This window comes from Tetrao urogallus (assembly GCF_951394365.1).
Source record: "Tetrao urogallus genome assembly, chromosome: 4".
NCBI classification, from domain to species: domain Eukaryota; kingdom Metazoa; phylum Chordata; class Aves; order Galliformes; family Phasianidae; genus Tetrao; species Tetrao urogallus.
In genome coordinates, this window is record NC_136817.1 from 4,511,541 (window position 1) to 4,523,614 (window position 12,074).

The following is a 12,074-nucleotide window of genomic DNA, read 5'->3' on the forward strand; positions in this document are numbered from 1 at the left end:
ATGGCGGCGCGGGAGCTGCGGCTGTTTCTGCTGGCGTTGGGCGCGCTGCTCGCTGTCTGCCGGGCGGCCGAACCCGCGGCGACGGGCAGCAGCCGGCGAAGGAGGCTGAGCGCCGAAGAGGGCATCTCCTTCGAATACCACCGCTACGCCGAGCTGCGGGAGGCGCTGGTTGCCGTGTGGCTGCAGTGCCCGGCCATCAGCAGGATCTACACGGTAGGACGCAGCGCCGAGGGCCGCGAGCTGTTGGTCATCGAGGTGTCCGACCGGCCCGGCGAACACGAGCCCGGTAAGGGACGGGGAGGACGCTGCGGTGGGCGATGCGGCAGAGCGGGGCGGGCGGTGCCTCCGCTCCCGGCGGAGGGGCTGCGGGCGTGGGGCTGCGCGGCGCTGCCGGCGGGAACGGCGGCGCCGCAGGTGCGCTGAGAGTGAGCCGGCGGCTGCCCGCCGGGAGAGAGAACGGCGGGACGGACGTTCCCTATGGGTGCCATCCGCCTGTAAGCGCGTGAACAACGAGTGTTCTGCCTTGTCTGTGTCGTGCTGGGTCCTTCGCAAAGGCAGCCCCGGAGATGAAAAACGCCACATGTTTCAGCGCCCACATCACGTGCTGGGGAATGTGATGAGCGCTGCCGATCTGTCCAGGTGGATGCTGAAAATAGTCGCTTTTTTTTCTTTTTTTTTTTTTTTTTTTTTTTTTCATGCTCCCTCCCCCCGTGGGATTAAGCAGGATTAGAAGTGGAGCGCGCTCGCTGTTTGAAGCCCTCCCTCCCTCTGCAGGGCACGGTGCAGAGCGGCTGCAGATCTCTGCCCGCAGCGGCGGCTTGGGGGTCACCTGGCAAGATGGACTCAAGGCCTGTCAGCGTTGTGTGTCACGATTGCAAAGGTGCTCACAGCATCCGCGCTGCTCCGTTACGGAACCTGAGCGCCCCAGTGTGATGCCAGTGATCACGTTGGAGGTGTTTGCTCCTTAATGAAACACCCTTTCTTCTGCTGTGTGGTGGAAGGCAGCGCCGTGCGTTTCCTCACGTGTGCTGTTGCTGTGCATGAGAAGAAGTGGAGCTCTGGAGCTGCCCTGCAGCCATCCCGGAGCAGGGATCCCACTTCCTGTCAAAGAATGAGTGGCTCTGATGCCAAGCGTGGCACACAGTGAACGCTTCAGGGGCCAGAACCCGCCTCATCTATTTTTATTTGTTAGTAGATAACATGGGGGACACTCACAGACATATATACGGATGCTTTTTCACAGCAGGCTACGCGACTGTTGTTATACCTGAACGTAACCCGTTCCTAACCCGTTGGGCTGCATCAAAAGAGGGATGGCCAGCAGGGTAGCAGGCCATCCCTCTTTGAGGGAGCAGGTTGTCCCTCTTTGCTCTGCCCTCGTGATGCCCCATCTAGAGTATTGCATCTAGGTGTAGGGCCCCCAGCTCAGGAAAGATGTGGAGATGTTGGAGCGGGTCCAGAGCAGGGATGGGAGGCTGCTCAGAGGGATGGAGTGCCTCTCCTTGGAAGGCAGTCTGAGGGAGCTGGGCTTGTTCAGCCTGGAGAAGAGAATGCTCTTGGAGGATCTCATAGCAGCCTTAATGAAGCTTATAAGTAGGAGTGAAATCAACTTCTTACACAGATAGGTGGGGAGGAGGATGGTTTAAAACTAAAAAAGAGAGATTTAGAGTATTTTACTATGAGAAGGTGGTGAGTTGCTGGAAAATATCCACACGGCTGTGGTGCCCCATCCCTGGAGGTGCTTAAGGCCAGGCTGGATGAGGCCCTGGGCAGCTGAGCTGGTGGGCCCAGCCCTGCCCATGGCACTGGGTTGGAACTGGGTGGGTTTTGAGGTCCCCTCCAACCGAAGTCATTTTGTGCTTCTACAAGGATATGTGTCACAGGGCTTATTTTTAAATATTTACATGAGTATGTAAGGTACACTACGGCTTATTGGTTTGTGATGTGTAGAATTTGTGCCCCATAAGCCTGGTAGATTTGTGGAGAATTATCACTGGAATTATCCAGCGAACCACCATGAAAACATGCAGAAATGTTCCCCCTCACTTAGTGACCAAACAAATCCACGAGGTGTCTGCAGAGCAGCGATGGAGACGTGTTGTACCAAGTAAAGAGGCTTTGCGCTGAGCACATCGAAGCTAGTGCATACGCACATCCATTACATAAGCATATGGATGGCATGCCTGTGCCACAGTGGCTGGGTCATGTGCAAACACCTGAATCGCCTCTTAGTTTGGAATATCAGTTGCTTTCCAAATATATTTGTAATATTTATGCAACATTTGAAAAGAAATTCATGACAGAAGTTAAAAGGAAGATTTTAGATACATGCTTTAGATTTCCGAAGCCACTGGAACATCTTTAATGAACAAAGCAACTGGCCCAAATCGTTGAGGCCTCATCTTTTGCTGGGGTGAACGTATGTTGGGTTGGGAGGGACCTCAAAGCCCACCAGCTCAGCTGCCCAGGGCCCCATCCAGCTTGGCCTTGAGCACCTATAGAGATAGGGCACCTGCAGGGATGGGGCACCCACAGCTCTCTGGGCAGCAGTGCCAGCGCCTCACCACCCAAATCTGGTCAAGGCAGCAGAAGACAGCAAGGTGAGATGAAGTGAGGAGAAGAAGTGAGGTGGTAAACTGAAGACGTATTGAAGGACAACAAAGAACAGTTGGCAGCGAAGCATGTGTTATTTCTAGAAAGGAAATAATACTTTGCCTTAACTGCTATGCGCTGACTGCTTGTGTGAGAGGCTCTTGCTTTGGGTGTCTGACGTTGAGCAAACACCCAGTGGAAGCTGATCTCTTGAGGTTTTTTTTTAATTACTGTTAATAAGCTCATCTTGGGCATGAGTCTGTGTTCTTTAATAGCAACAATACATTTAGAATTGATTCACGCCAAAAGCAAATCATGACATCTTCATCAAATCCTGAAAATAGCAGAATGTTGGCACTTTGAGCACAGCATTTCATACTTTTTCAGAGCAACATTTAGAGGCACTCTCTGGTTTTAGTGACTCTGTTGTTCATCCCTTCCCCCACAGATATCAGTAGAAGTGCGGTGAGGTGCGAGCACTGAAGTGAAATTAATATGGAAATGCAAGATCCTTCTACTCATATGGAAACTGTATTAGGTCTTATTTCTGTCATTGAAGCACACCCTCAGAATTGCTGCTCTGGTTTTATCACTTATGATTAATTGCATTTGACTTTGTGAATCTTCTTTCCCTTACTCTCAGAATTTGCATGTAAACATCTTGAGTTATTTGGTGGGGCCCCTTGATGTTCCCCAGTTTGGCAAGGTGTTAATGCAGTTTGAAGATGGCAAGAGCTTTGTTACTAAAGTTGCATATGAGTGAGCAAGCCTAATTTGTGCATGCTTGAGTTTTAATTGTCAGTTTTTATCAATGCTTGCTTAGCATTCTTCTTCTGAAGAGACATGTTGGAGGATACAGTCTCTGGTAAATGAGAGTACAGGGAGTTTGTGTTCATCCAGCTGTGTCACTTGAAGGTGGGGTTTGCAAATGCTATGAATGTGTGGATGTGAGCAGAATGCTTTGTGTCAGGCGTCAAGCTGTGTATGCTCCATTCCTGGAGCAGCCCAAGTCCAGGCTGGACAGGCCCTGAGCAGCCTAAACTGGTGCGGGCAGTCCTACCCATGGCAGGAGGGCTGGGGCTGGGTGGGCTTAGAGGTCCCTTCCAACTCAAACCATTCTGTGTTTAAGCCATCCTTTTGCTGTCGCTGGTTCAGCTTCAGTTTACACGTCGCAGCTAGTTGGCGATGCCATTCACACTGCCATTGAAGTAGATGGAAATTTATAGTATGTGTGGTCAGGCAGCTGTCCTCAGCAATCTCTGCAGTGTTTCCTGGAGCTGTAATGCTCCTTCTCCAAATTGCTTCGCTATTTGAGGTATTTAATGACTTCAGTTTTTCATTAGACAAGTTGAAAAAGATTGAGAGAGGCCGTGTGTTAACAGCAAAAGCACGGTGGATCCCAGCTACTGCATGTGGGAAGCTTCTATTTTATTTTATGGAATAGTAAGAAGGGCCATAGCCGTAAGGAGTACAGTGACACCACAGAGGGCAATTGGTTCTTCAGTTTTTCAGACTTAAAATCAGTCTTGATGTGCAGAGCATTCTGAGTTTGTTGATCTGACTCGGACTGGTGATGACAGCCCTAGTGCTCCTTACAGTGCTGATTGCATTGACTTAATTTCTTTTAATGAATGGTTATCATCTCCTCCTGCATCTGCAGAATGCCATAACAGTTCCCACTGGAAACAGAGATGTGACACGCTAAGTACTCTATGGCATGGAGGTGTTGCCTTGTTTGGTCCCTCCGCATGTGTTGCTGGCAGTGCTGGTTCCAAGACCAAAGTGTGCTTTCAGTCTGTACCACTCTTCCTCTGGAGGAGAGGTTTGTGGCTGTGTGCCATCCTGCCAGCTGGAAGCCACAGCTCTTCAGACAGCAGCAAACAGCAGGGTGTTGTCAGAGCACCATGGGGCTCAAGGAGCGTTTGGACAATGCCCTCAGATGTAGGGTCTGATTTTTTTAGTGTTCTGTGTGGAGCCAGGAGTTGGACTGTTGATCTTTGTGGGTTCTTCCAACTTGGGATGTTCTCTGATGCTATGAGCTTCAGTTCAGTATGGGGGTGTATGTTTGAAACGTCTGTATGTAGCTACAATGGCCAGGTAAGAGAGTCTGAAGTCATAAACCTGTGGTTCTGAGGCAGGAAAAACTTGACGTTAATTATTATTTTTCTCTCCAAAGCAAGGTGTTAACAATGATATAAGCTAGTAGCTGGTACTAGTAGCTTCATGTTGAACCATGAGCAAAGCCTGACATCTCTGTTCACTTGCAAAGTGGGTCCCAAGGAGCAGGCTGAGATGGCTGTTCTATCCATGCAACCATTCATTACTGTGAAGGTGAGTGGCCTGATTTACAGCTGACAAGATGCCTACCCAACAGCTTGGATGGCCACCATGTGCCATTTTAAATACCTACCTTAGCTGTGAGCCTGCCTTAAGGCACAGAGCATTGTTTCATCAAATGGCACATCTGGCTGTTTGGCCAAGGTGTAAAGAACCGTTTTCTTGGCAAAGCCATCCTTGTCAGCATGCTGATGTAATGATCCAGCAGAGTTTTATGTTATCTAGGAAGTGTGGCCCTGACCCTTGTCAGCTCTCCCAGCCAAAGTGAAATCATAAAGTGTTTCACTACAAGGAAAAGTAATTTAGAAACAAAGGCAGTGGAAAGGACAATGAAATATTTCGAAGATAAAGCTTCTTGCGTATTTGTTTCCTGAATCATCACACTACTAGATAACTCAATAACAAATGTGTATTGCTGTACATTTTTCCCCTGAGGTTGCTAGCTGCAAAACATATCCTCCCATTTCTGTGTCCCTCCAAAGCAAAATTAGCTTACAGTGCAGTCCTTTCATTGGCACACTTCTGTTCTTTACCGTTGCAAGCGGTATATTTCTTGCACATTTACCACTCAAAATGAACTTACTTCCTACGGTAAATGAAAGTTTGTGTATGCCTTCTTGTCTTTTTCTGCCGTGCTTTCCTTGCCTTTTGGATAAGAACATTGTCTCTGCGTTCCTGCTCAGGTTTTCACCTACATGACAAGGCATGTTCCACATCCTTGCTGTAGCTTGGTGTATGGTGATGCCAGGTGATCAGTGTGCATGCCCAATAGGTAACATATGGCTCAGCTTTTGGTTTTCCCCAGGACATGGTTTCTCCCTGCCTCCTCTTGTTTTTTTTTTTTCCCTGTAGGAAGCAGCCCCAGTACTTGTGCTAGCACAGCTATGTGAGCATGCATATGGTGGGAAGGGCGAGTTGGGAGCTTTTCTCCCTGTTTATCAGCTGTGGATATACAATTTTTTTGTTGTTTGGTTATCTGCCTTGACTGGAGGTACTAGCCTTCCCTTTTCTTCTTGTGCTGATGGGCTGAGTCATAGCAGAAACACTTGTTTGTGGGGGTTGCCATGTGGTACAGTTAGGGGAGCAAATCCACAGTGGAAATAGTAGGAATCTTTAGTGGAGATCATAGAACGGCTTGGGTTGGAGAGCACCTCCAAGCCCACCCAGCCCCAAGCCCCTGCCATGGGCAGGGCTGTTCCCACCACCTTCAGGCTGCACAGGGCCTATCCAGCCTGTCCTTGAGCACCTCCAGGGATGGGGCACCCACAGCTCTCTGGGCAGCTGTGCCAGGGCCTCACTGCCCTCTAAGGAAAGAATTTCCTCCAAACATCTAACCTGAATCTCCCCTCTTTTAGTTTGAAGCCATTCCTCCTTGTCCTATCTCTGCTAGACTGCGTAAAAAGGTGATCCCCCTCCTGCTTGTAAGCTCTCTTCAAATACTGGAAGGCTGTTTGAATAGCAGTGGGAAAACCTATCAACAAACAGAAAGAGAGGATACTGATAACATTGGCCAATAAAAAAAACAAAAACTCCACCATAAGACCCTCAAACAGCAAAGCTTAAGAGCCAGCAAGCTCATCTGACTTGAAAACTGAAGAATCGTCTGAAACAGATGTAGCCATGGTGACAGAGAGGATTAGCAGCCTGAGACTGATCTCATTGGTCTGCCGCTAGCATGAGTCGCTTGTTTGAGCAGCGTTAATATGTTGTCTCACGCTGCTTTATATGCTGAGACCATCTGGCATCGGCGGTATTTAAAGGTGCAGTTGTGCTGGGGGATGGCTCGGCCGCCATCGTTTGATTTCTGCTTGTGAGACAAATCACGAGAGTTTGGAGGTCTTTCAAAGTCAGCCTCATGCCCTAAAAAAATATTCCGAAAAGTCACAGCTGAATTGGGGCCGTGCAGAGAATTTCTGGAGTTTGTTTTCTTGTTGGCCAACGCACATTTAAAGCATTCTCTGCGCAAACGTGCACTCGTGCGTGTTTCTTCAGGTGTGTGCATGTGGGGCTGCCTGGGACGTGCATGGAATGGCCGTGAGGTTCTGCTGCTCGTCGTTTGTGTATTGAGGAAAGGTATGGCACAGAGTTAAATGAACCAAATAAAGCTTGACCAACAGATCTAGGATGTGTTGGAGCCTGTGCTTTCAAGAAGTAAACTATTTTGGTTTTCTTTTAGTTTTGCCACGTCCTGTTGAAAATATGTTTTGCAGTGTTTGATTCAAGAGACTTTTGTAGAGACTCAGTTAAAGTGAACCATATCTTTGATCTATTTATAGCTGTGAGTCTTCATCTGCTTTCCTTAATACTGCTGTAGAGTGGGTGTTAGCTTCCAAAGGAGCTTAGGCTACAGCGCTGACATTGCCCAGATGCTTCTGAATTTAGGTTTTCCTTTCTTTCTTTTTTAAAGTTTTTTTGGAGGGCTAATTTTAATCATGATTCTTGATTACTCCCCGAGTTTCTCCCCAAGCAGGATGGGTGGCTAAAGGGTGACCAAATACTAATTAGAATATGTTCTTGTTGCAGCTGGTGAGTGCCAGAGCAGAGCTGTGTGCGTGGGCTGAGCGTCACAGGAGAAGTGGCTGCAGGGAAAATTAGCCAGAGGCTTTGTTCTCTTGTAGAGACTTAAAATGAAGCTGAATGTGAAGTTCAGTCTTGACAGCAAATACTACATTTTTGCATTTTCCGATTACGGATGTTCTGTAGTTACTGATGAAGGTGCATAACAGCTGTTTGCAGAGACTGATGTGAGATTCATTGGATAGCAGTGATGCCCTGTGTGGCACAAGAAAAAATATGAAACTAAGGGCTTGGGAACTATTTCAGAAACCCTTAGGTTTTAAGCTTTCATTTTGGAGCACTGACTTCGATGCCAGAATAAATTCTTCTTATGATTTCACTTCAAATGCAGGATCCAATAAACACACAGGCATGGATGTTCTAGCTCCTTTAAATAGCTTTACCATGATTACATTATATGCTTAATGTTTTTACAGCTTAGTCCTGTTTCCAGTCTGTCAGAATGAGTATAGATCACATGAAGAGTGCCAAATAGCTTATCTCCCCACACTGCTCCCAGGCCCCAGTTCCTTGTTTGTAAGTTAATTCAACGTGATTCTTTAGATTTACTATTCATGTGGGATCAGCATAGGTGAATTTGTCAGACACCCCTTACAACAGATTTTACTAGGAGCCCTAAAAAGTAGCGGTGTGAAAATGTGCGTTTGAAGCGACCAGCCTCAAATGGCTAATGGCAAGTTCTTATCACAATCCCATTGCAGTACATCTGGAGATCCATTTTAACAATGTGCTTTCTCTGTTCTATTGGACTACCAGAATATCTTTCTGTATTTTGGAGTCAGTCTCACAAGCCTGCAAACAGAAACTGCCGAATTATCAGAAGGCAAACGTCTCCTGTACAAAGAATCGATCAAAGCTTCTACCAGTGTAAGCAGAACTGCTGTTAGAATTATGCTTCCTAAGCTTTGTCCTAGGTAAAAACTGGAGAGTATTCCAGTGCTAGTCCAGTAATCCCAGTGCAGTCAGGCTATAAGATTGCTCTGGAGTGCTTAGGTGTTTGTGTAAGACTTGGCAAGGGTTTAGTGCTCACCTCTACACCCAACTCCCACTGTAATATTGAGGAAGGCTTTTGGTGTGCCTGCAACTCAGTTTCCCTTCTGGGGCTCTGGAGCCATATTGTTTGGTGTCTGTCAGTTGCCCAATTGCCACAGAAACTGGAGCTATCAAGTAAGTGTGTCTGTTCTTCATCTTTTGCTTCCTAAGAAATGAGGGGAGGACTGGGATAATCTAAGCTAAAAAAGGAAGTATGTGACATGGCCAGAGGAGGTGGAGTCTCATTTGCAGGTCCAGCTCAAAGGCTCTTTAGAGACTTTCCTAACGTATTTTGCAAAGGGACAGATAAGCATCAGAGACCAACAGTGTTCAGTTTTCTTATTGCTGATACCTGCCACTCGGAGCACTTTGAGACAATTTCCATTAAAATTAATTGCATGGACACTGAGTTACATATGCCGTACCCTATTGGTAGTATAAAAAGTGTAGGTTGAAACGTTTGCAAGTTCCCTGTTCTAACTGAAACTCATTGCATCCTGGAAACCTATGAATGAATGGCATGGGGTTTTTTTTGTTTGTTTGGGTTTTTTTTGACTCAAGGATTCATTTAGAATGCTTTATTTTCTTTCCTTTCTTCTTCCTCCTTTCTTGTCAGTCTCTTCTGTATTTTTTTCTATTAAATCACTGCAGTTGTCCTTCAAGAGCAACCTCTCAGAATTCAGCAGAGGTGACACAGAGGAGAGGAAACCGAAGGGACGAAAGAAAATGCTGTGGATTCTTTAGACTTTTGGTATTCCTCAGCCTTATGCCTGCGTTATAGGGTGTATCGAGGTAGTAAAATGTAGGAGGAAGCTGTGGCTGTAGTTTACAGCAAAAAATGGGATGTATTGTTAACGTGCATACAGTGAAAGGTTTAACAACAGATACAATAAATGAAGTTCATGTGCTTCCCTTGTTTTCCATCAGTAACATAGCTAATCCTTGATGTTCTGCCTTTCTCAATGTTACTGGCAAAGCTTTAGTGGCTTTCAGTCTCTGCAAAATTGATATTCTGATCAATTTTGTTTCCTGTTTATTTGGCTATCCTTAGCAGCAATTGAAGTTCAGACTGCTTCAGAAAACAGCTGTTCTTACTAAGCTCTTGGGAGAGTAACAAAAAGAAAGAAATTCTCCCCATGCTTCTTTTCATCTTGAAATCGTTCAGATAATCTTTAAAATGTACTTTTTATCTTTAAATCTTTAAAATGTACTTTATTAATTTGGATTTTACTCTATGAAAAACTGCTGGGAGAGGAAATGGGGAATAATCCCGTCAATGTAAAAATTAATGACCTTGATGTGTGCGCATTTTAAATGACTTGAAATGTCAAAAATAACAAGTCTTGGAGGTTTTATTTATATCGCTTTGTTTCTGGTTTGATCAAAACTGTTTGGGAGTGATTGTAATTCTCCATTAGAAAAATTTCACCTTGAAGAGATTTTCTTAAAATAGTTTGGCTAAGTAAATTTTAATGAAAGTGAATAAATGTGTGAACTTTCCCTGTTATTATTTAGAATTTTAAGCATGAAGGTATGCTTAAAATGCAGGTTTGCCAATACAGAATCACAGAATGGCCAGGGTTGGAAGGGACTCAATGAACATGAATCTCCAGCCCCCTGCCACATGCAGGCCCACCACCCTCCCCATTTCATACTAGAACATACATTCTTGGTGCATTTTGCCTAAAAGATTTTCCAGCGGTCTTTTAGCAGGTGATTTTCTGGCATATGTATGTTGACGCATCTTTCAAAACTTCAAACATTAGCCTATGTTACAGAAAGAGATCTTGTGAACTTTGTGACAGTTCTCTAGAAGTCTCTTATTGGAAAGAGCAGCGAGGCACTGGAACGGGCTGCCCAGGGGGGTGCTGGAGTCACCATCCCTGGGGGTGTTGAAGAAAAGGGTAAATGTGGCACTGAGGGACTTGGATTAGTGGTGTGGTGGGGATGGGCTGTTGGTTGGCATGGATGATACTACAGTGGTCTTTCCAACTTTAATGATTCTATGATTGTGTGAACATCAGCCTTGCCTCTAATCCTGGCATAACAGTTGCGGTTTCATTGTAAAGATTTGGGGAACAAATCTGACAGCGCTGAACAGAGTGGAGTGAACCCTAATAACTTAGGGTTTCCCATTTCCCATGGTGGTGGTGATAACTTATTCTTATTTTATGGCTCTTGCTGTTGTGGTTTTTCTGCCTGCGACTCTTCAGGTCGCATGGTTTTCCTGTCCACAGCCACAAGGACTTCAGTCTCAGCAGGATTCCTTCAAGCAGAGCAGAGCTGTAGATGAGTGAAGACCTTCTAGTCTCACAACTCATCTTCCAGGGAAGTAGCAAGCTGAATTTTGCTTGGGGACTGTTTGATTTGATATCTTCAGGCTTGTAGCAAAATAAGATAAAATGTCTATAGTGGAGTGACTATGGTTAATATCCTGACAGATAAATATGTTTCTTTAGCATTAAAATCAACATTTATATTCCGATTATTTCTTCTAGAAGGAATTTAAAAACTTCTAGATCTTCATGATTAAATCACAATTAGGCATAAAGTACCAGTCTAAACATTATTTGGGAACTGCAAATTCGAATAAGGATGCTGTTGCTGGAATACAGTGAGAGAGTCCTGCAGGGCCTGGAGGCACACCGAGGAGTCTGAGCAGATTGCCCAGATCCCATGTGAACTACTTAAGAAACAACAAGTCAGACGATCAAGGCAAACTGAAATACCATGGGTAGGTGGCAGATTGAAAGATGCCCCTAGGAAACACAATTTCAAATGTTTGCACGGGGCTCAAAAGCCTTTAAAGATATACTAAGCTGTGCTCAAGTCAAGAGCTTGCTTCCTTTGCAATTCAGTAATTTCAAAGGGAAAAAAGCATAAATAACTTCAAAAGGAAGTAGTTGTAGAGAATGGGAACAAAAATATCAAAGGTAACTTTCTAGAACTTTCTCATGTATTGAAGGGGTAAAAGCAGATAGGTTAGAGGCATATGGTGCATCTTGAATAACTGTTTTATTTCTTTCTCGACAACTAGAGAAAAGAAATGAAAGAATCTACCTAATGCTGAAGTCTGAGAAAGCTCTTTAGATAAAAAGAAACAAAAAAATTCTCCCAAGAGTTAGTGTGTTGCTATGTGAGCAATTATAATGCTGAAGCAGAAATAGTTTACTGAGTGCCCAGTATTTGAAGAAAGTTTTTCTGTGGGCGATATCAAAAGGGGACGAAGTGTTTTGATGCCGGTTAAAAAGATCTGTGTTGTGAAATTTCTTCAGCAGTGTCTTCTCTGAAGAACCGTGGCAAGCCTCCTTACCACAGCCAAGCCAGAATGTGAGCGCGCTGAAAGTTAAGAAGACATTGGAGTATAATTTATTACTGGATATTGATCTGTGCATAAGTGTGTGAGGAACACAAATTTGTTCAGGAAAGAGGAGACAAAACCCATTTCTTTGTATATGTCTGCCAAATATAAAAGTGCAAGTGAACCAACAGCATGCTTGTGCCTTGTTTAGTCAAAAGCTTGAATCCAGTAGTGT

The 12,074-nt window shown here is 45.2% G+C and overlaps 1 protein-coding gene across 1 annotated transcript in view; it reads left to right on the forward strand.

The window, feature by feature from the left end:
- CPE (carboxypeptidase E) overlaps positions 1-12,074 on the forward strand; it is a gene marked incomplete at both ends in the record, with an annotated part of 41,757 nt that continues 29,683 nt past the window's right edge. Inside the window, one exon of the mRNA XM_079534984.1 lies at positions 1-286. Within this exon, the coding sequence (XP_079391110.1) occupies positions 1-286 (286 nt within the window). The remainder of the gene's footprint in view (positions 287-12,074) is intronic.